Here is a 25046-nt window from a genome sequence, read left to right as displayed (position 1 = left end):
CGATATTCATTTATCATTTTTCTGTCTTATTAGGGAAAATTAAAAGAAAGTGGTAAAGTAAATACCATTATTTTAATTATGTTTTGAAGTAATAACGTTCAGTTATTCAGAAGTTATAAGGCTTGGACAGACAGACAAGTGCAATTTCACTCAAATGGACTAAGAGACCTCGCTTCGCTCGGTCAATAATACTTTCTTTCAATGTTTCAAAGCAATGAATAAATATTTTAGGCACCTGGAAGCTGTGATAAGAAGCTTTGATCCTGGTCAGAGAGGATGGTTAAGTGCTGGTCAAGTACATCGACTTTACACAACTTTAGGTTTTAATATTGAAGAATTAACTGACGAGAAAATACAGTGCGATGTCTTGTTAAATACTTTAAAAAAAACTCAAGAAGCAGAATTATTTCAATTGTTAGCGGCTGGTGCAGTTGATAACAAAAATAATAAATTCTAGTGTGATTAGTTTAATGTCTACCTATGTATTCGATTCCACTTTATAGTAGGTAGGTATTAAAATAAACCAATCAATTACCATGCTTAATTTTAAATAAACAAAACAAATACCTATAACTGGCATTCAAAGAGTATAATAACATACAGGGGTTGTGTGGGTGTGCGGGGCGTTCCCACCCCGATTTCCATCTCGACCTGTTGCGTACCTACTTATAAATAATACCTATGTTTTAGATTCACGTTTAAATTGTTATATTGAAAAGAAATAGATATTCCAATTAGAGACATCCGACTCATCAAGCATTCAATTCCATCAATCGGTGATGGGCGATAACATGTCGATAATACATAGAATCGTCCTACGGTCATTAGAATTCGTTTCAGTAATTACGAGATTAAAAAGTAGTACTAATCACATATTATTTAAAAGACTTAAAGAATAATTAGGTAACTAGTTACCACAAAAATACAATAACAATTCACCTAAGAAATTTTTCAATAGTAAATAACTATGTAAAACTCATATAGTAATTGTGAATCAGCCTATAGGTAACTACCTAGTTAGGTACTTATTTCGTTTGAATTGGAATTATTTTCAACACAATTTTGTTGTCTCATTAGTACACATCTCACAAGAAAACCTATAAATATTTTATCGGTAAGTATCGATGGATTGCATCACATCACTATAAGACACAAAAAAACAGACAAGTGGCAACACACGAAACGTAATTTTTTCTGGTCGGTAATAAACTGGTAGGTAGGTAGGTACCTATGATCACGAATGGTAGGTATAGATATGAGATAGGTATATCAATATAGATCATGTGGAAGTGGATCATAGTCGTAGATAGAGTAATAAAGGTAGATGCAGGAACGTTTGCTTTCTCATTCGCACTAAAAAGAGAGCACAGATAAAGTTTCTAATGTGATAAACAGAGACGCAGCTAACCTATTTTTAACCGACTTCAAAAAAAGGAGGAGGTTCTCAATTCGTCGGAATCTTTTTTTGTCCCTTATCGTGTAACTGGTTTTTTTCAAGAATACATACAAGAAGTTGCAAAACAAACTATGAGAATTCGTGGCGTAATTGTATTTCTCATGAGTCATTTACTTGTTTTCACATAAAAAACGTTTAATACAAATATTGTTGATCGGTTAATACAAATGAATGACTACTAAACAATGGTAATAATTATTGTCGTGTTATTTATTCATCGTTACGTCGTGCTATCGCTAACTCATACGCGGTTACACAGTACTTACATCTACCTATTATTCTATATACGATCATAGGCCATTCATAGGCTTAATCATGGCTTAATGCACAGAGTTCTTTGTTAATATAAGAAAGTGGGTTTAAAAAAAAAAAAATTTACGGCCCTGGATAACAGTCGTTTAAGGCCTTTGGATTTGATAGTCCACTGTCCACAGAATACTATTACTCCACTATTTTTATTATTTGTTATTATTTTGTGCGACAAGTGGCGACAAACTTTCATAACGTGAAATATGGGGTTTTTTGGTTTTTAATTAACACATCGACATTAAAAAGAAAAGTCATGAACATTACCTTTTTAACTTTATATTTTGGTTAGGTAATTGTTGTGCCTTAGTTATGTTTGGTATGGGAATATTTATACATCTGGTATTTTTATTTTCGATATTCGACATATATTTCAAATCGCCTATTGTGAATAATGCCAATACTTATAAACCTCTTCATGAGGCACCTGCTGATCGCTTGGTCCTGTTTGTTGTTGATGGACTGAGAGCTGAATCATTCGTCAATTACACTACTATGCCATATTTAAGGTATATCTTTTTTAAATGTTTTTCTGTAGTTTAAGAGCTGTATGTTAAAATAATGGAGAATCCTGTAAACAAAGCTAGAGTAACTAGCTGTGAGGTAGCAACATGAAGATACTAAAAAAACTACTTAAAATTGTTTTACAAATGCACAATCAGTCAAATTATTATAAGAAAATGTAAATTAATGTTAAAAACAATAGAAGAGCTGTTATTGTAACAAAAAATATCAAAATGTCCTTATCAGTTACAAAATTACCTTTTCTCTTTCTATTAACTATTTTGGCTTCCCATAGCACAGAGAATCCTGGTTTGGGGGCCAGAACTTTGCATTGCTACTACCAGGGTTATGTACAATTGTATATATATATACCTTGTAATTACATTTTTATTAAATAAAGATTTTATATTGCTTTTATGCCATAGTGTAATGAAGTGGCAATTCATGATCCAATCTACAGGTGTCTCTACCTTTGAGCTGTGCTCATCTTAGTGTAGCTTTATTATATCCTTGTCTATTTTGTCTCCTGTTTACACCTTTTATTTTTCCATTCATCTTTATTTTTTTGTGTAGGTATCCACACAATATCGCTGAATATGTTTTTAAAAATTTAAACTTAGGTATAAGAAGGTAGGTAAAGTCAGACTTAAATACAGCTACAACTTTGAACAAAATCTAAGTCCTGCACCTGAACATCTTAATGTAATATTTTTCTGTGTATTCTTTTAATGTAATATTTATCTTCAGATCTGTGGCAAACAATCATGGCAGATGGGGAATTTCACACACCAGAGTCCCAACAGAGTCACGTCCAGGTCATGTTGCCATAATTGCAGGGTTTTATGAAGATCCATCAGCTATAGCAAAAGGCTGGAAGGAAAATCCTGTAGATTTTGACTCTGTCTTCAATCAAAGTGAATTCACATGGTCTTGGGGGACATATGATATTCTGGAAATATTCACAAAGGGTGCAGTGAAAAATAATATTTTTGTTGAGAAACTTAATCCATATGATCAGTCATTCAGCTCGGACAAGAATACAACATTGCTAGATGACTGGGTCTTTACAAAAGTCAAGGATTTCTTCCACAAAGCAAATTACAATGAAAAACTGAAAGAAAAATTACATAGAAAGAAAATTGTGTTTTTCCTTCATTTGTTAGGGACTGACACTTCCGGTCACACTCATAAACCAAAAACAAAGTAAGCTCTTGTTAAAATAATGTACCTTCAACAATAGATAGGAATTATTCTAGTGCTATTTTGTGTTAATATTGTGCGAAAATATTTCAGAAATTTCCTAGCAACCATCAAGTTCGTTGATGAGAATATTAGAGAAATTGAACAAATTATGAAAGACTTTTACAATGATGATGGTAAAACAACATTCTTGATGACTTCCGACCATGGCATGACTGACTGGGGTTAGTAACTTGTTTTATAATTTACTAGATGATGCCAGCGACTGTCTGTGCAAGTTTCGATCTAAATCCTATGGGATCTAATTGATATTCTGGTATAAAAAGTTATATATATCCGTCTCAAGGATGTTAAGCTATCTCTGTATCAAATAGATAATTTCCGCGACTTCAGCATAGGTTCTTAAAACCCCATGGGAATTCTTTCATTTTCCAATAAGTATAAAAAGTCATAGGCAGTACTGAAATAAAATAGCTAAAAATTTTATAAACATTTTTAATGATATTCCAGGTTCACATGGGACAGGAGATGATGATGAAACAAAGACGCCTTACGTCTTGTGGGGAGCGGGAGTTCAGCAAGTACAGGATAAAATTGAAACATTGGATCCTGAGACTCATGTAATGTCCTTGGAGAACAGATATGACATAAACCAAGCAGACTTAACACCGTTGATGTCAACTTTTATTTCTATACCTGTACCAGTGAACTCTATCGTAAGTATTTAAGATTATCCTTGTTAAGACTAAGGCCATACGATGTGCTTTTGGTGTGTTGCGTTGCGGCACTGCTGTGGATTTGACTATTGGGAGCCAAATGAGAACAGCATTGCTGCTCCAGCAGAGTATGGTATTGCACTGCACCACCCTTTCCCACCTCATCTCTCTGGTCCTAAGTCCTTTGCGCGTGCGTGCATTGTGTGACATGGTAGTGTGATTTATATTATGTAGAACTAGGTATGTAGATTTAGGTTTTTTCAAAAACCCTGTGGGAACTCTTTAATTTTCTGGGATAAAGTAGCATATGTCCTTCTGGATGTTAGCTAACTCTGTACCAAATTTCATAAAAATCGATTTAACTGTTGGGCCGTGAAAAGCTAGCAGACAGACGCACTTTCGCATTTATAATATTAGTATAGATAGTATGGATGACGCTACAGCACCGCTCAGGCGTCACAACGCATCGTTTGGGATCACTCTTAATTCTACTGGGGTACAGGAGATGCTAAATCTAATAAATACACATTAATTTTCTTATTTTTAGGGTCAGCTACCAATTGGCTTGCTTGAAATGTCCCTGCCAAACAAAGCAAAAGCCATTTACAGCAATTGCAGGCAAATGATATCACAGTACAATAAAAAGAGATTAGATGTAGAAGCCAGTGCAATACCAATACTTTACCAACCCTTTGAATCATTCGATGGGAAGAAAGTCCAAGAGATCATTAGCTTTACCGAAAAACTATTAGAGGATGAACAATATGAAAAAGTTGTTAAACTTAGTGAAGAAATTATGCATTTAAGTCTAAGTGGTCTCACTTATTATCACAATTATTACCAAAAACCGTTACTCATTACAGTGACCCTCTCGTTTTTAGGTTGGATTATGTGCCTACTAAGATTTTTAATTGAACAAAAAATGTGTGCTCAGACAGAAATGCCAAGAAATAAAAATCAAAGAATAATAAGGAGCTTTAAAACTATAGATAGGGTAATTAAAATATTGGCTGTATTTGCATCAATGCTGTTATGTCTTATGATTTATGGTAATATTTTATACATTGTTTTTGTAATCTTTCTATCTGTAAACTGTTCTAAAATTCGTGGTATCTTTTCATTCTGTTCACTGCAGTAAAGGCTATCACTACTTATATTAGACTAATTGTCTATTTAGGTCAATTAAAAAATTTGTGTACAACCAAAATTGTAATAATCCATACTATCCATTCTAATATTATAAATGCGAAAGTGTGTCTGTCTGTCTGTCTGCCTGCTAGCTTTTCACGGCTCAACCGTTGAACCGATTTTGACGAAATTTGGCATAGAGATAGATTGCATCCCGAGAAAGGACATAGGCTACTTTTTATCCCGGAAAATTGAAGAGTTCCCACAGGATTATTAAAAATCTAAATCCACGCGGACGAAGTCGCGGGCATCAGCTAGTATTATTATAATATTATAATTTAGAAAAATGATTTATTATTGTAATGATTTCAGTACAAAGTTTACCAGTTCAGTATTATATTTACTTCTTGATGCCCATATTTTTGTGGATCTATGCTCTAACACCTGTTAATTTATGGATCCAGACTCTGAATTTGTTGAAAAATAAGAGAAGAATATATTTCTTGGGCATAGAAATACTTTGTTATACTTTAGGATCTATTGCTTTGGTGAGTTATTTTCTCTCTTTGAAATTTTGAGATTGTAGTACTGCATCGCTATAGAAAGGTCGTACATTGGCTATTTAATCGCGCGAACCATAAGCAGACCGGCGGCGCGGCGGCGGGGTGGTTACGTATCTCGCGACAGGCTTGCGACAGGCATAAGTCTCGCGATCATTGCTGTCAAACGTCACACGTAACAGCGGCTAGAGAGTAACAGCAATAGCCGCAAAGCAAAATAAGAAGAAGAAGAGAGACAGCAAATGAACTGTCGCATTGCTACTGCTGTCGCTGCTGCAACGTTTTACGTAATCATCCCGCGGGCTCACAATATGGTCACGTGACCCGAGAAATATAATAACGGCTCTCGCGTAGCTCTATCTCTTATGTGATAGATATAAGATTACACGATAGAAAGAAAGGTTTTTATTAAATTTTAGGCTCCAACTCTGTGCGACCTAAAATGCACTTTATTGTGTTGTAACAAGAGTATTTATAGCTGTTGCATCTAAAAACAGCTCTAGCAACTACAGCAGTTGCTTGTGAGTAACGTGAGCCGATTACAAAAATTAAAATTAATAGTACCTAGACAGTAGCTAATTGGGCAACCGCTGATGCCCGCGACTTCGTACGCGTGGATTTAGGTTTTTAAGAATCCTGTGGGAACTCTTCAATTTTCCGGGATAAAAAGTAGCCTATGTCCTTCCCCGGGATGCAAGCTATCTCTGTACCAAATTTCGTCAAAATCGGTTGAACGGTTGAGCCGTGAAAAGCTAGCAGACAGACAGACACACTTTCACATTTATAATATTAGTATGGATGTGGTAGTTGGCTACTTCAGTAATGGATTAGTAGTTCAAGATTCTATTATTCAAGCGGCAGTAGCCAATGTGCGACATTACAATAAAATTTTAAATTTTTTGATTAACTGTGCTCAATAGATTTTTTATTTTTAGCATGTTTGGGTTTTAGGGGTTAGCGCTAACACACAGATGGGTGTTGAGTATTCCACTGTTGGGCATGAGCTTGTGGCCATTTTTCTCGGCGTCAATACATAAACTGCCTAAGTTGGTGTGTGTCGCATGGCCAATCGGATGTGTTTCACTGAGTGTTTTTTCATTCACGCCCGTAATAGGAAAAGATTCTTGTATTGAATTAGTGTAAGTAAACTTTTAATTAATTTTGTTTAAGATTTAAAACAAAACCTGATCTACATAGCACCACGGAAGAAATGTTTTTTTTTTCTATAAGTTATATGTATGAATTATATCATCCATATCTGCTATTATAAATGCGAATTCGCATTCGCATCACTAATGCGAATGTCCATCCGCATTACCGATTTTGATGGTAGAGAAATAACTTACAGGTATAGGCTTCTTCTAGGCTTTTATCGCAGAAAATCAAAGGGTTCCTACGAGATTTTTGAAAACCTGTCGTGAACATCATCTATCTACATAGTTACAGTTCTTGCAATTCACATAGGCTACTGAACTTTACTTGTGGTAATGTCGTTTACATGGTCATTGCGTAACTGTGCGTGCATGTCGGACCAATCAGTCTCGAGCAAGCGCTGTCAAACGCACACATTTAGTATACCTTATGTATACCGATACGACTTAAACAAGCATGAGTCAGTGGCCTTCGTGATAGCCTCATAGAAATACTAATAAAATAATCGGATATAACTCTTCGATCTATTGAAGGGTTACATCCAATTATTTTGTTATTTTGTAAGTGAAAATAGTAACAGGTACCTAATCGGATTGATTACTTATACTGTCAATTTTTTTCAGCGTTTTAGCTGGATTAATATGGCTACTTATACACAGTATGTACATTTGGAAATGTTTGCTGCCAAAAAGTGATGATCAAGATGTAATGAGAGAGATGATCATAAGCATCATTCAGATATTTTTATTGGCATTGTCTCTGCAAATTATATACTTGCAAGCGAGACGGTTTGAAGAAAGCTTACCGATCTCACAAACTCTTCAAACTGTGTGTTGGATTGTGTCAGGTAGGTTGATAGTCTTGATACTTGACTTCAACCTTGTGGAGTTACGAATATTGTGTGGATATCAGTACTTAGTGGCGTGCACAGAGTTTGAAGCCAGGGTAAGCATTAGTATGATAGGCCTTAGATACACCTTATAGAGACCTGCTGAATGGCAGGTCATAAAGAGTAATGAGCACTGGTCATTTCAACTAGGGTAAGCAGTACTTTTATGCCTTTATGAATTGCACGCCACTGTACAGACAGTACCCTTATTATAAATGTGAAAGTGTGTTTGTTTGTTGGGTTGTCCTTCAATCATGTCACAACGGTGCAACGGATTGACGTGATTTTTTGCATGGGTATTGGGTATAGATAAAGACCTGGAGAGTGACATAGGCTTTTTATCCCGGAAAATAAAAGAGTTCCCACGGGATTTTTAAAAACCTAATTCCACGAGAATAAAGGCGAGGGCATCAGCTAGTTTTAAATAAAATATAGCAATACAACTAGACAATGCTCGCGACTTCGTCCATGTGGATTTAGGTACTTAATAAACACTTTTAGGTAATAAAAAATAGGAAATAAAAACGGACGGGCCAGGGAAAAAAGCTATTAGACAGATGGACACTTTCGCGTATAGGATACTAGATATAATGTCTGGTGGGAGGCTTCGGCCGTGGCTAGTTACCGCCCTACTGGCAAAGCCGTGCCGCCAAGCGATTTAGCGTTCCGGTACGATGCCGTGTAGAAATTAAAGGCGCATGGGTTTAATAAAAACTGCTCCACATGCTCGAACTCTTTGATTTTCACGGACCAGTAGCCTATGTACCAAATTTCGTCAAAATAAGTTAAACAGATGGGTCGCGAAAAGCTAGAAGGCAGACAGACATACGCTCGCGCATTTATAATATTAGTATGGCTTATCAATCAGTCTGAATCTACACTTATCTACACTAATATTATAAAGAGGAAAACTTTGTTTGTATGTTTGTTTGTTTGTACTGAATAGGCTCAAAAACTACTGGACCGATTTTAAAAATTCTTTCACCATTCGAAAGCTACATTATCCACGAGTAACATAGGCTATATTTTATTTTGGAAAAAAATAGGGTTCCGTAAGATATTTGGGTTTTTCGGACACAAGGTGTAAAAAATCAACCAGAAAAGTTACTTATTTTGCGTACGCTGCCTAAACTATAAAAGATAGAACCATAAAATGTTCTAATTAATTGTAGATCTTATAAATATCTACAAAAAAGTCCTCGACACACTATACCCATCTATGTCGAGTGAGGCACAGCAACCATTTTTTTATTTAAAAATCTTGAATTTTTTTTGGACTACATTTAAACGCGTTTATTTTACTCATGATATTAATCCTTATCAAAATAAATGATTTCATCACTAAGAACAGTTTATGGAGATAATATTTGGTCTTTGAATGATTAAAATTGGACGTTTAATTTTGAAGTTATGGCGAAATTAAAATATTACGATTTCTGCTGCACGGCCCGATGTCGTTAAGTTTGTTTGTAGGGGGTAATCTTTAGAACTACTGAACCGATTTTAAAAATTCTTTCACCAGTAGAAAGCTACATTATTCCTGAGTGACATAGGCTATACGGGATCTTTAAAAACCTAAATCTACGCGGGCGAAGCCGCGGGGATCAGCTAGTATTTTATACATTGAAATATTTCTTTCATAAATTGAAATGTTATATGTAAGTCTGTTCTTGTTTCAGTATTGCTTCCACTGATTCCACTGTTATACACGAAAAAGTTTATTAATCGCCTGGTGGGAATAAACACAGCGATTCTCAACTTTTATCTTTTATTGTCTGTGGCGCATGAAGGCTTGTTTATGGTTACTTTGATTCTGAACGTGAATTGTTGGATGTTTCTTGAGTTTAAACTTAGTAATTTTCGAAATATAAAGGTAAATATAGGCTATCTGAAAATGATCATTAAAAATGGTTCATAATTAGGTACATATTCGGAATCTACACTAATGTGAACCTTTGATTTGATACTAAACTTAATATTCAAACATTGTAAGTTAGATTTTGTATGCTTAGTTTCCATCCAAAAATCTTATTTTAAACTAGCTTATGCTGGCGACTTCGTCCGCGTGGACTACACAAATTTCAAACCCCTATTTCACACCCTTAGGGGTTGAATTTTCAAAAATCCTTTCTAAGCGGATGCCGACGTCATAATAGCTATCTGCATGCCAAATTTCGGCCCGATCCGTCCAGTAGTTTGAGCTGTGCATTGATAGATCAGTCAGTCAGTCACCTTTTCCTTTTATATATTTAGATTTAAAAATCGAATGGCTAGTACACGACAGGTCGAGACAGCAATCGGGGAGGGAACGTCTCGCACACCCGCACAGCCCCCACGCTAACCCGATTGCCATCTCAACCTGTCGCGGACCATACATTAATCAAAATCTATTCAGCAATTTGGGAGTAACCAACACTACCACACAACTATTGAAGCTTTATAGCTAGTAAAAAATATACATGCAAAACATTTCAGATAGGCGAATGCGTCTTTGAAGAGGAAACAAGTTCTAACGGTGAAAAACATTTGGTTTGCCTAGAACGCAGTATCAACAGCCAAGATTTCAGAAGAGCCTTTTTCTATGTATCCTTTTTTGTAATATTTTAATGCATATTTAGGCAAACGGTGGGCTTAAAAATCTAGGACCATTTGGATTTTATAAGGATTTTGGGATTCGAAATTTAATGCAAACAAGCAAGCAGCTGGAGAAAGTATTTCTCACTTATAATGTGAACATATTATAAGTGAGAAGTATTCTCACTTAGAATGTATACACGTACTAGCGTTCTGGTTATACAGGCATAAACCGCTGCTTCATCAGATCATCATCAATCCATCGCCGGCCCACTACTGAGCACGGTTCTCCTCTCAGAATGAGAAAAGTTCAAGCCATAATCCGCCACGCTAGCCAAGTATGGATAGGCAGACATTGCATAGCTTTGAGAACTATGGAGAATTCTTAGGCATCCAGGTTTCCTCACGATGTTTTTCTTCACAGCTAAACAAGCGGTAGCTAATCGCGTAAAATGCGCATAATTCCGAAAAGTTTTTTTTATTTTATTTTTTATTATCAAATCAAAATACATACAAAGCAAGAAGTTAAAGGCTTGCTTCGGGATCGAACCCCCGACTCCTCGAAAAGGAGGCCGACGTCTTAATCATTTGGCTGTCTCCGCTTTTTGTGATTTTGGTGAATTTTAAAAACCTAAATCTTTGTGGATGAAGTCGTGGGCATCATCTTTTTGGAACAGGGATAGCTTGCATCCTGGAGACAGACATAAGCTACTTTTTATCCCGGAAAATCAAAGAGTTTCGACAGGATTTTTAAAAACCGCGCGAACGAAATCGCGGGCATCATCTAGTTATTACTATAGACATGGCTAATGCATTATGTCGAAACAATTATATTGTCTTCTCTGTAGACCACTTCTGTATAAATCACAATATTATTTATCTATGACTTGCTTATGCTCGCGACTTCGTCCGCGTCGACTACACAAATTTCAAACCCCTATTTCATCCCCTTAGGGGTTGAATTTTCAAAAATCCTTTCTTAGCAGATGCCTACGTCATAATAGCTATCCGCATGCCAAATTTCAGCCCGATCCGTCCAGTGGTTTGAGCTGTGCGTTGATAGATCAGTCAGTCAGTCTCCTTTTCCTTTTATATATATACATTTATGATCCTTAGCTACATAAATACAGACATTGTATATAATTTTAGCCTATTTCGGCACGGGTAACATAGCATCACTCAACTCTTTCGAAGTGAGATGGGTGTTATGTTTTACAACTTCATTTCAGCCTTTCGTCATGACTGGTTTAATTTTATTAAAAACTCTTTCTCCATTTTTGAGCGTCGCTTGCACGTTCAGAGCAATACAATATTTAACCAAGGTAAGTTTATTATTGAAAATGCTATGTGAATTTTCGTATTCCAATAATTAGGTTGGAACGCTTGCCTAGAAGACTCCTATTCATTCTTGCCTTCAAATTAATAATAGTATTCGTGGTTTGTAAATTTGTGAAAACGGATGAAATGAATGAACGAATGAAAATAAACAAAGTGTAATCTTTTGTCACAAGACAAAAAAATCTTTCTTTAAATTGCTTGTTGTTTAGGGTTCCATACCCGAAGGGTGCCAATAGGACTCTATTACTAAGACTCCACTGTCCGTCCGTTATGTCTGTTCGTCTGTACAGCGGGCGGGCTGTCTCGTGAACCTTAATAGGCAGAGTTGAAATTTTCTAAGTATGTATTCCTATTGCCGCTATAACAACAAATAGTTACTAAAATTTCGAAATAACCGCCCATGAAAAAAAAAAAAAAGAAATGTTAAGTATTTCTTGTACGGTATTACGGAACCCTTCGTGTACGAGTCCTACTAGCACTTGATCAATTTATTGTATTTTAGAAATTAAAACAATGACATCAATGTTACACCCAGACACGAAGCATTGAGTAATTTAAAAATATATTATTAAAATTATTATTCTTTTTCAGGCTCCTTTTGGATGCTTAAATATGATTGTGCTAATATATTCGAATATTATGGGACTTCACATGCTCTATCATGTCAGAAATACAGGCAGTTGGCTTGAGATAGGCACATCAATATCTCAATATATTATAGTGCAAGTTATAACTTTATTTATTGTTTTAATAAATAAAATTGCCAAAATATTAACTGAAATCGCAATCCACAGTTTAATAGTTAAGCTCTTTAAAAACAGAAAGAAATATGTGTAAGTGTCATACACACTTTATATTTATTTTTGTAATATGTTTGTTGTGATTTCTCATTTTAAATAAAATATTATGTATAACGTGGCGTCTTTATGTTCCTCCCTTTTTTAAATTATATTAATACTACATATTATAATATAATGTGTTGATGATAGCTTAGGTATATATACAGTTGTGGTCATATAATTAAGAACGCTTATTTAAAGATTATTATTTTTGAAATAAACTAGTATAACTTAATGCATGTATTATTTTTTATATCTCGTGGTATCACAAAACGTTTCCATATTATTAGTGCATTGATTTATGGACATTACAAAATAATCAATAAAACGATAAATTTATTACATTAGATCTGAATCTAACACTACTACTGACTGGCTGGTCACATAATTAAGAACGCTTACTAGTTTATTTTTTCATTCAATTTTTTTAGTGAATACTCTGTAGCTACGTCTTTTTCATTTAATTTCTGGCGCCATTTAGTGCTGCGCAAGTCTTAAATATGATTACTTTAGAAAGATAATGGGTAAAAATAAAATTTTGTATTAAATCTACAAGGGAAGCCATAATAAAACTTAGTGAGATGAATTAGGCGTATAAAAAGATAGCTGATCATTTACAATGCTCGAAAACAAAGTTTTTAATGCTGTTAACTACTTTAACACGTATCAAACGACTTCAAATATTCCGCGCGTACCTACACCGAGAAAGACATCTGGTCGAGATGATAGGAATATTGTTCGTTTGGCAAAACAAAATTCTGCAAGGGGTCTAACGAGCATATTTTGGTGAAAACAACCGTTCAGCAATCTCGGCATGCACTATTCGAAGACGTTTGGTAGAAAAGAAGTTGTACAGAAAGATAGGAAAGAAGTTATCCATGTTCAAGATGTGTCACAGGCAAGCCCGTCTCGCATTTGCAAGAAGGCATGAAACCTGAACTGTCAGACAGTGGAAAATGTACTTTTTTCAGATGAAACAAAAATAAACGCAGTGTGTTCGGATGAAAAACGATACGTAAAACGACCTCCGAATAAAGAATTTAACTCTAAGTACACCAAAGTGACATTAAATCATGGCGGAGGAAACATGAAAATTTGAGGGTGTTTTTCTGGTCATTGAGTTGGACCCGTTAGACTGATAGAAGGAAACATGGATCAAATACAAAATCATACTGTAGGAAACAATGCTATCGTATGCTGAAGACGTGCTTTCAGTTATTTGGACATTCCGGCATCACTACAATGATCTAAAGCTAGCTTACTGCACGCAACGTTCAGGAATTTTTCATAACATACCTAGTCAGTTTTTATCTTAGACTGGCCAACTATAACAGTCCAGATGTAAATACAATTTAAAATCTTTGATGTGAAGGCAAGAAAAGTGTACCCAAACGACAGTGTGTAAATTTAAGAGCTTTCCGACGTTTTCTTAAAAGATGGAACACTTTTTTCTTGAAAAATATAAAAAATTGACTAGAGTTAATGTCTTGCCGCTGTAAGACAGTAATTAAAAACTGTAGACATGCCACTAACTATTAATTTTAGTTTAAAATTATCATGTTTTCACATTCATGTAATTTATTTAATCTAAGTTTCATCTCTAATAGTCCTCGACCAATTTTAATATTCGTTCTTAATTATTTGTCCAGCTGCATTGGTGTTCAAATTCGTTACTATTAAAATTTTTTTACAAAAAAAATAAAAACCGACTTCGTTACATAAACACTAAAAATTTAAAAATAATTTAATTTATTACCGAATATATTATGTATACAAGAGTTATTATAGTTCCATAATAATACTTTTTGGTGCCGGTGCCAATTAGCTTTAGCTGCGCCAATCGTCTAGACTTCATATTTTTATGGGACTCCACAATGGCACCGACCCCAAAAAATATTATTATGGAACTATATTAACTCTTGTATACATAATATATTCGGTAATAAATTAAATTATTTTTAAATTTTTAGTGTTTATGTAACGAAGTCGGTTTTTATTTTTTTTGTAAAAAAATTTTATTTCACAATTTTTAGTGGCCCCATGGAATTATGCTATGACTGGTTAAAAATCTACTGTTTACTAAGCTATTACACTGATCGCGAGCAATTTACTCTTATCCGTTGAGGAGTTCCAGTATCTATCTTTGATGATGTTCATCAGATCTTCACCAAATTTAAATGGGACCAACTTTGAAGTATACCCTTTCAAACAAAAAAAGAATTTTCAAAATCGGTCCAGGCGTTTTTGAGTAATCGGGGAACATACATAAAAAAAAAAAAAAAAAAGATTCCGACGAATTGAGAACCTCCTCCTTTTTTTGAAGTCGGTTAAAAAAGAAATGAAATTTATAAATAAATATATTTAGCTATTTCATATCTCTATTTCTTATTCAGTTTACTGAGCTATGTGGCTATGTCAAAACATAATTAATTACTTCTAAGAAGAAACATACAGCCACACATAACATGATACTAAAAACTGGAACTACAAATCGTTCTTAATTATATGACCACAACTGTATAAGATAGGAAGGGTTAGCAAGAAAGTGTGCAATTGGGTTGAAATATCGACACAAAAACAAAAATTAATCGTGGTATGTAACCGTTATATACATTAAAATATGTCGTTAAACCACGAAATAAAGGCACTTGTTGCTGTAGGTACTTGACCGGAACTAATTACATAGTGCCAACCTAGCCAAGTAGCCAATGTTCCAATTTACGATGACATTAAGACATGTCAACAATGTTGCCAACTTTTTGGCTAGGTATAAGTGAATTTTTTGATATTGGTTCTAGGCACTTTGAAGCAAAAGTATATCAAATACCTACTCGTACATAATATTTAATTCCTTCATTCGGGAATATGCACGACAAATTTTATTAAATTTGCCGCCATTTTTCATGATAAGTAAGAGTCGATACTCTAAAAAACAGTACCTAGTTGTATTTTATTTTGAACCATTATTCTCTTGTAACATAATTAGCACAATCTAGTGCATTTTTGAAGTTGGCTTAGAGTTAAGTGCATTTTTGGAAATTAGTTGGCAACACTGCAAAACAAAATATGTGAATGTCATTTGTCACTTGTCAGACAAATGTCATAACGAGTCGGTTGTACAAATTAAAAAATTGGAAAGAAAGTGAGCCTCGCCTCGCCTCCTGCTTGCCGGCCTTGCCGGCCTTTAATCTTTGCCGGCTGCCCTGCCCATACCACGGAACAGAAAAAACTGTCTGTTCCGTGGCCCATACCAACAAGCGGCGTAGCACTGTATTATGTTAAGTTCCATGGTGCTTTTGCTTTGTACTTTTCTATTAAACAAGCTTAGTTCGATAGCTTTTATTTAAAGCTAATTAACAACTCTGTGATTGTCATAATTGCTATATAAATACGTGATTGTGGCATTTGTGGTGCATTCAGTATTTTCTAATAGATCGAAAATCAAACAGACTGAAAATTATACAAAAAGTCATATTATACCTGCTTGAATAATTCGTAATAATAAATTAATTTATAGGTACTTGTATTTCCCATATTTGCATTCAATGCAAACTCTACGTTTATTGCTCTTATAAAATATATGGTACATAAACAGCCTATAAGTAAACAACTATTAAAATTTTTAAGGGTTTTAATAAATAGATCTATGGCGAAGACTAATGATATTGGTTGTACTATAAGTCATGAAAATGAGGGGTAAGTTTTAAGTGTTAAGTATGTTTTTCATAATAAGCCCTACATAACGTAGCACACTCAAGATGGAGATAGTTTTTATTAACCTTGTTTCCAATAGGTATAATTTTAATATGCAATACTTAGTTTATAATAAAAATTTATGCTATAAAAGCTCCAGCTTTACTATAATAATATCTAAATGAGTGTTCTTGCCATTGGTCAAGACTAACTTGTTAAATTATGTCAACTGCTGCCTTTCCATTAGTTTTTATTTTTATTAGATTGTTGCAGTCATTAGACATTCCAAGTTGTTACTCCTACTGATTCATTAAATGTTTTGCAGATATACAGATGAAAAGTTGATTAGCCCTGCTGCATCAAGGAATAAAGATCCAATATTACAAGTTTTAAAAAGATTCATAATCAGCGATACAGACCAAATTGAAGATGAAAGCCCTTTGTTTTTGGAAATATCCTCTGGAACAGGTCAACATGTGGCACATTTTGCACCCCATTTTCCTGGAGTAAGATTTCAACCATCAGAGGTTGACAAAAGTTTATTCAAGAGTATATCTTATTATGCTTCAAGCTGTCCTACGATGAATATCCTCCAACCAATTTGCATAGACATTCAAAACAAATTATCACATTATGGATTTGAAGAAGGCTCTGTTGACTATATGTTTAATGCAAATATGATCCATATTAGCCCTTTCCCATGTACAATTGGTTTATTTGAAAATGCAGGAATTTATTTGAAGCCTGAGGCACTTATGATTACTTATGGCCCGTACAGTAAGGATGGTGTGATATCACCACAGAGCAATATTTCATTCCATGCTTCATTAAAAGCAAGAAATCCTTTATGGGGTATTCGAGATATCAATGATTTAATAAAATTAGGTGATGAAAACAATTTATCTTTAATAGACACAGTAGAAATGCCAGCTAACAACATGACTTTGATATGGAAAAAAGACTAAGTAAATCATTTAGTGGAATTAGTATTAGGTACTTTTACACACCCATACATTTTCTAGTATTATATTGTATTATGGAGAGCTTTGTAAAATATACACCTAATATTTAGCAGTATATTATAGTATTTAGTGTATACCTAATAATTTTTACAGCTAACTTCTAATACCTACAGTATTTTAAATTTTGTTAACTGCCAAATTTTTACAAGACATGATTTGATCTTCCGAGCGCTTTATGTATCCCTAAGTTTTTTTTATTTTCTACCATTTAGCACAACAAAAGCAGTAGGTATTGAAGTTTTTATTACCATAACTTGATGTAATTATTATTACATTACATTTGAATAAATGTTTTTCAGTAGGTATTATTTTTAATCTTATGCATTACTTTTTTTTAAAAATATAAATCGCGAACAAACGAGCTGGCGGGTCAAGTGATTACCACCGCTCACGAACATTTACAGCACCAGAGGAACTGCCCGTGCGTTGCCGGCCTTTCAGGAATTTGGTTCGCCCCTTGAATAATCCCATGTTGTGATCTAATGGCAACATCGTCGATGAGAGTTGATTCCACAGTTTGCATGTGCGTGGAAAGAAGGATCTGGCACAAAGGACTGTCGAAGTGCACCAGACACCCAGGTGGTCAGGGTGAAATTGCTTACGGTGGCGCGCGGTACGGTTGTAGAAAAAGCGAGGGTGGAATGAGGTCAAAAACTTCAGAGCACTCAACATTATAATTACCTATATATACCATTTGAATAAATTGTTATGGTATTTGTCAAGAGTAATTTAGCTTAGCCTAGAGTGTCTACTGTCTAGTGAGTCCGAATCTTGAAAGCTGAGCTGAGTGAGAAATGGCGGCAAAGAAAAACTGGTTGGACGTACCCCGTGGTCACGTGGCCACGGGTAACTTTAGAAGCGTCAAACGTGATCTATTACCACGAGTTGTTTCAATGAAAACCTCATTTGACGTAACATTTGTCTTGGTTCTTATATGACATCAAACTTCAAAACGCGTCCGCAATAGCATTTTTCCATTTTTCATACAATAAATTTTATCGATAGTGTAAATGAACTGTCAAAACATTTTTTTGTCCACATCTATCCTTTGTGGACTGTCTCACCCATAGAGATAGTATACATAGAGGTAACCATAACGTGTTGCCGCTCTTGTACATCTATGTGCCAAAGAGGTTATTGTTATCTCAGTCTTTTTCAGGGAACCTCCATTCGTATAAAAGCGATAGCTCATATAAGTCTGGCAACGTCGCTCTATCGGTGAAAATATATAGTTGACAGGTGCCCCCTTAAGCAGACAAAACATTGGGGTTTGATGCAACATTTTTACCAAATATTTAAAAATCAGATAAATCAGGGTCAAAATTACACTAAAAAGTGGAAACAAAATGTGTGAAGCTGTATTTTATGCATCCAGATCTACGAAAGGAGGCGTAAAAGTTCTAGAATTGTATTTTCACGGGTTAGTCTTTAATAATTATTTCATCGCTACCAACCGCGATTTTTACTCCGAAAATAGCTGAAAATTAAAGATTTGCATATTATAAGTGTAATCATCTCGTGACAAAGTAACAAAATCACGTTTCATAGCGTAATTTAATATTTATTTAATGCATTCTTTTAGGCCTCATTTGTAGTGATGTGTGTACATACTTTATCGATAAAATCAAATTTATCTTTTTAATAATAATTGCATACTTTTGTAGATTTCCAAAATGTCCTGAAATTAGAAATGCCACACATTTCTAAATAATCAGGGCCATAAAACGAAAAAACTGGGAGCCAAAGAAATATTCTCGCCTATGTTCAAAACATTTCGAAAATCCTGTTAACTATATTTTTGGTTTAAAATAAAGAAATTAGAATTAGATGCAGTACCAGAACATTTGAAGGATATCCTAAATAGTTAGGTACTATCAACCAGTATGTACTAATCACTTTCAAATAGGCTACTTGACAATTTTTTTAAGTTGGTCTTAAATGGTTAATATGTGTCCTATTATATCAAAAAAATTAACACTATATTTTTTTGCGCCCTAAAAACCGTAAAACTTTAATTAAAAAAAATATTTTTCTTAGACAGGTGAAAACACTGTCGGCCATGTTTGGCCGATAGATTATCTGTGCTCTGACGTCATGCATTTGTAAACAACAGTATAACCCAGGGTTTTGTAACGTCATGCATTTGTAAACAACAGTATAACCCAGGGTTATACTGTTATTTACAAATGCATGACGTCAGAGCACAGATAATCTATCGGCCAAACATGGCCGACAGTGTTTTCACCTGTCTAAGAAAAATATTTTTTTTAATTAAAGTTTTACGGTTTTTAGGGCGCAAAAAAATATAGTGTTAATTTTTTTGATATAATAGGACACATATTAACCATTTATATTCATTTCATTTCATTTTTGTGAATAGATACTAGGCTACCCAGGCTGGCTGCCAGGTAGGTATAAACTTTGTAACAACTAATCACTAATCCAACTCCTCAGTGTCATGTTGCAAGAGTAGGTAAGGAGTTAGGTAAAGATTGAGGATAATTTTTTATTCAATTATAAACTTTTAGAAGTTCTTACTTTTGAATCGTCAAATGCATCTATTTTTGGTCAGTAATAAGGAAAATAGAACTTACCAGGGCCACTGTAGTTCATCGTGAGCTTTTTAATTTTATTACTTGTTTTTTTTTTACAGATTGTAAAGAGAGTTGCAGGGAGTCGGATGATGTTGGCGCAAGACCGTGGCGTGTGGAAATCCTATCCTAGAGAGTATCGAGCAGCTATAATATGCCAGCTGATCTCAACTTAGATCTGATTTGTTTCACGTATAAAGACGATCCTAAAACAAGTCACATTTCTTATCTACCTACATTTGAAGCGGTGGGAAGTAGAACCAACAAACTGTTTGCCTATCTTCTTTTTACTCAATAAATTGATTTGAATTAATTAAAATGTGTTTCCTTTTATACTAAGTACTAGCTGATGCCCGCGACTTCGTCCGCGAGGATTAGTACCTTTCCTTTGTTACTTCTCCGTCTTTTCAAATATATCTATGCCAAAAATCAAGTCGATTGGTTGTTTAGTTAGGGCGTGAAGGAAGGACAAACACACTTTCGCATTAATAAATAAAAAATATTCGAAGAGATTTACTGTTTTTTAATGAAAGTGTTCCGTCATCTGAACATAGAGAATAATTTAGCTGTAATATCGATATCCTTAAAAAATTCGTCGTCCCAACCGTAGATGGGTGCACACAGTGACAAGATGACGCACGCACACATAAATGAATTGACACGCATTTGGAGCTTAGTATCCATCCAGCCCCCCAATTGTGTAAGAATAACCATTTCATGGCTATCGCAATCGTCAGGAAATTCTGCCCTTTGATTGGTTGATTCGCTGTTTACATTTTTTCACAGCCAATCAAAGGGCAGAATGCTTGACGATTGCGATAGCCATGAAATGGTTATTCTTACACAATTGGGGGGCTGGTAATCATTCATCTAAGGTCTCACCGAACCGTGATAGGAAAACCATATTTTGACATTGATGCTGTCATTAAATGATAGATGCAGTCGATTCGCAATCGGCCCGGCCTGCCGGTAAACCGAAGTTTTCATTGTTTCAAGGTTTCATCTATATTATTTTTTTCTGCCGCGTACTGTACTTCTCCATCCATTGTTCGCTGTATACAAAATGGTAAAGATCGGCCGAATCTCGCTTTATTTTATATTATGTTAAAAACATTACAGTCTCTTTCTTAAGAAAATTTAGCTAAGCAAGAGCATATTTCAAATCAACTATTTTACAGTGCGACAAGGGTCTCTTGGCACTTGAATAACATTGACAGGGGGGAGCTGTTGGAGAACAAAGGCGAATATTGAAACAAGGACAAAGGGGACACTTGACGGCAACGTTAGTTCCGATTTTCGCAACGCGCCAAGATACCGACCAGAAAAAAAAATCATGACAGCACTATCTACCAGGCTCAAAAAGGCTAGAGCCCAATGCCGTAAAACCAGTTTTTAAAAAACCAGAAAAAACTGTCAAGACTCATGAGTGTCACTGTCAAGTTGCTAACTATTGCCAGTTGCCACAGAGTACATTATATAGGCATGACTATTGCTAACCTAACCTTAAGCCTAAATAGCTAAAAAAAAACAATCAGTTTTTTTAAATAAAAATAACAGAAAACTTAGAATTTTGCGTAGAAACAAAGAGTATTATAATATACGTAGAAATCACAAGCCATCAGACATGTCTTATAGAGATATAGAGTTTATAATGGAGTTATTTTTAGATGACAATGTTTCGACAACGAACAGGCTAATAGTAGCTACGGCTAATGTAATCAGTGAAAATTTAGAAAACATTTCGTATGTGAACGATGTTCTCATGAAGGAACACCGTCCAGCTCTGGACTCGGTTTCGAGCAGGCGCTCATTCTGTTTGCCAGTTTTGAGAGAAGAGGATTTCTATGAGGAGACAGTGAAAAATTTCTCTGAAGAAGATTATTATGACAGGTTCAAAATGAGTAAAACTACCGTTGAGGTAATTGTTATTGTATGTGTTATCAGTAGGTTCCCTTATTATAAATGCGAAAGTGTGTTTGTTTGTTGGTTTATTGGTTCGTTGGTTTGTCCTTCAATCACGTCGCAACGGTGCAACGGATTGACGTGATTTTTTGCATGGGTGTAGATAAAAACCTGCAGAGTGACATAGGCTACTTTTTATCCCGGAAAATAAAAGAGTTCCCACGGGATTTTTAAAAAACCTAATTCCACGCAGATGAAGTCGCGGGCATCAGCTAGTTACTAAATAAAATAAGTAACTGGATGATGCTGGTTACACCGCGGCATTTTAAAAATCCAGTCAGAACTCGTCAGTTTTCCGGTATAAAAAGTATCAAAGAAGAGGCGGGTCGCTAGTTTATTTTCAGAGATCTTCCCCTACATGACTATTGTACCTCACTTACTTTAACCTCTATGATCTTTCTTCTTCTTCGGTTTCTTTTCTGCACTTAGATGCAGCCCTGTTGTATGTGAGACCTCTATGGTATTAGTAAGTATAGATGATAGAGAGTTTGGCTTTTTCTGAAAACGGCTGGTTGATTGTAAAAAAGTTGCGTCAATCATTGCTACAGTCTCATTTTTTGTGATTAGCTGAATTTATGGTATTTATTCTGCAGCAAGACACTTCAGCCAATAGTAATACTTCTGTTGCACAATCATAGGTGATTGCGATTGTCACACTAGCTGTCAAACTAGGGTGGTTGACCTCTGGCTAACTATTAAAGTAAAGCCTGTCCAAAGAGAAAGGATATTTTTTTTGTGAAGTTAGCGATTTTTTAAATTTTATATTTCAGGCACTAATCAACTTTCTGAAAGAATATGTGAAACCTGGCTCTTCGATTGTACCACTAAATAAGAAGGTGCATGTATTTCTGTGGCTGCTAACAAATGATGTATCATTTAAAGAAATTGGAGAATTATTTGGTTTACACAAGTCCTCAGTTAGCTACATCTTCCATGAGATAGCAACTTTGGTAGCAGAACAAAGAAATCAGTTCATAAATTGGCCATCTTTGGAAGAGCAACATGTGACTAGGATAAAGGTTAATAGTAAATATGGGTTCCCTAATTGTATAGGTTTTATTGATGCTTGCCAGCTAAAAGTTGGTTCGAGGAGAAAAAGAAGAGCAAAACCTGAAATAATTCTCCTTCAAGCTGTTTGTGATGAAACACTTATGTTCATTGACATACATGTGGGAGAAATAGGTACGACACGAAAAGGCAAAGTCTTCAGGGAAAGTTTTCTATCACAGGAGCTCAAGAACTTAGTCAACTTTGATAATCACATGTTAGGAGATGCAGACTATAAATTACGAATGAATTTAATCACACCATTTACTCGTGATGAAGCAGTAACAAGTGAAGAAATGAGATTTAATGCAGTGCATTGGAAAGCACATAGTTATATCAGACAAGCATTTGATATTTTAAGAGATAGATTTAGGAAGTTGAACCTTATAGACATAAATAAACCTGAAGCTGTGAATACATTGATATGTGCAGCATGTGTTTTACACAATTTCGTTCTAATTCAAGAAGGCAGCCCAGTCAAGGAAGAGGTAGTTTTGATTGATGAGGGTATTACCATTGATACTGATGTAGTTGATACAGCAGCAGAAAAACGTCAGTTTTTATCTAATTTTATCAATTATTTTCATAATTCTAAAACATTTCAACAGTGAATAATATTTTATAAGTCTGTGTTCTAAAAATTTTTAGTTTTACCAACCAGTTGGTAGACTGAAACTTGTTGAAATGATCTATTTATATAATTATGATAGTCATATAATATTCTATATTAATGATGCCAATCAGTTCGACAGACTTCAGTAAAATGAGTAGGTGGTTGTCTCAAAAAAGTACCAAACAGTAAAAAAATATGTACTTGTTCATAAAATTCATGACTCATTTAATTACTATCTAGTCCCTTTTGCGCTGTGGCGGAATTTTAATTATAATGAGAACCTATATCCAAGAGGTATCTCAAATATCTGAAACCAGCAGATTGAACTATTTGTTGATAAGCTAGTTTCTCTTTTTATTTATATTGATACCTAAGATAAAGAAATCTATGACTGTCATATTTTGTGTTTTAATATTGAAAAAGAAATAAAACCAATTACATTATTATTAAATTAAAATGTAATAAAACATATTTATCTACAACAATAATCAGGACAATTGATAAAACCGCAAAATATTTTCAATTAATTTATTTATTACAAAGAATATAAATAATACATATTTTGATGTAGGTATACAATACAATCAATTTTATATGAATGTATATGTACATTATTTGTGTAATGATACAATACAGTAACTGTTTTTTTTTGCAATCATGCACGTTTCACATAATAATTATAGTTCAATTATCTATAAAATATAAAAAAACTTTTAAAAATAAAAATTTCCTAACTTTTAAAGAGTTTATTTCACCTCATCTATAACTATATATAATATATAGAACTCTTTCTAAAGTTTACATAGCAGAAGATGCAGAAATAATTTCCGCTTACTTAACAACTTTGTTTTGCGGTGGGAATACATGTTAATTTTTATTAGATCTCTGGTGGTTCCTTCAGCCTAGCATTCAAATTCACATTTTAAGATACAACTTTATAGAATTTAAGATTAGTAAAATAATAACCGACATAGGAGGATATAATGTGTGGAAAGGAGGTTGGTAGATACAATATATGTAGTGATTTATACATATTTCTAAGAAGCGGCATAAGCTTACAAAACAATTGTCCGCATAACTATAAATTAATACAGGTTCATTATCAAAGCTTTTAAGCTTGAAACAATAATATGTAACAAGAGAACAAACACATTATGTATACTTAGGCATATAATATCTTCCTGATGTATCCTACAGTACATTAGGCACTAGATTGGCAACCTACAAGGCACTATGCAGTTAGCACAGCAATTTAACATGTTCGTAATATTATTTTAACAAATTTTATACCTTTACTATTTAAATAATTTTCAAATACAGATACAGCTGACTTCAGATCTTGAGAATTGCGTTTATGAGAATTTTTATTAGTCAGCAATCTCTAAATTTAACTAAAATGAGATATCTATAGTTCGCGACAGGCCGAGATGACAATCGTGGTATTAGGCGGGGGAAC

General features: G+C 34.4%; 3 protein-coding genes across 4 annotated transcripts; all 3 read left to right on the top strand.

Moving 5' to 3' along the window:
- Nucleotides 1–1909: 1909 nt before the first annotated feature.
- PIG-N (Phosphatidylinositol glycan anchor biosynthesis class N) lies at nucleotides 1910–12737 on the top strand. Its single transcript, XM_069503588.1, has 12 exons — nucleotides 1910–2271; nucleotides 3014–3469; nucleotides 3560–3690; nucleotides 3977–4182; nucleotides 4730–5231; nucleotides 5683–5858; nucleotides 6822–7009; nucleotides 7646–7869; nucleotides 9591–9784; nucleotides 10387–10494; nucleotides 11616–11807; nucleotides 12415–12737. Exons 1-12 carry the CDS (start codon nucleotides 2075–2077, stop codon nucleotides 12658–12660), a joined length of 2820 nt encoding a protein of 939 aa, XP_069359689.1. The 5' UTR covers nucleotides 1910–2074; the 3' UTR covers nucleotides 12661–12737.
- Nucleotides 12738–15950: 3213 nt separating this feature from the next.
- Nucleotides 15951–17697, top strand: LOC117992231 (methyltransferase-like 26). 2 transcript variants are annotated; one of them, XM_069503425.1, is made up of 3 exons: nucleotides 15951–16179; nucleotides 16290–16358; nucleotides 16681–17697. In XM_069503425.1, the coding sequence occupies exons 2-3, from the start codon at nucleotides 16309–16311 to the stop codon at nucleotides 17318–17320; spliced, it is 690 nt and encodes a 229-aa protein (XP_069359526.1). In that variant the 5' UTR covers nucleotides 15951–16179; nucleotides 16290–16308; the 3' UTR covers nucleotides 17321–17697. The 2 variants fall into 2 exon arrangements, with proteins under 2 accessions (XP_069359526.1, XP_034835785.1); XM_034979894.2 differs by having other exon boundaries at nucleotides 15951–16358.
- A 3855-nt stretch (nucleotides 17698–21552) lies between these two features.
- LOC117989773 (putative nuclease HARBI1) lies at nucleotides 21553–23989 on the top strand. Its single transcript, XM_069503656.1, has 2 exons — nucleotides 21553–21886; nucleotides 22701–23989. The coding sequence occupies exons 1-2, from the start codon at nucleotides 21593–21595 to the stop codon at nucleotides 23586–23588; spliced, it is 1182 nt and encodes a 393-aa protein (XP_069359757.1). The 5' UTR covers nucleotides 21553–21592; the 3' UTR covers nucleotides 23589–23989.
- Nucleotides 23990–25046: the final 1057 nt, after the last annotated feature.

Source organism: Maniola hyperantus, chromosome 2 (assembly GCF_902806685.2).
Source record: "Maniola hyperantus chromosome 2, iAphHyp1.2, whole genome shotgun sequence".
Lineage (NCBI taxonomy): Eukaryota > Metazoa > Arthropoda > Insecta > Lepidoptera > Nymphalidae > Maniola > Maniola hyperantus.
This window is presented reverse-complemented; position numbering and strand designations above follow the sequence as displayed.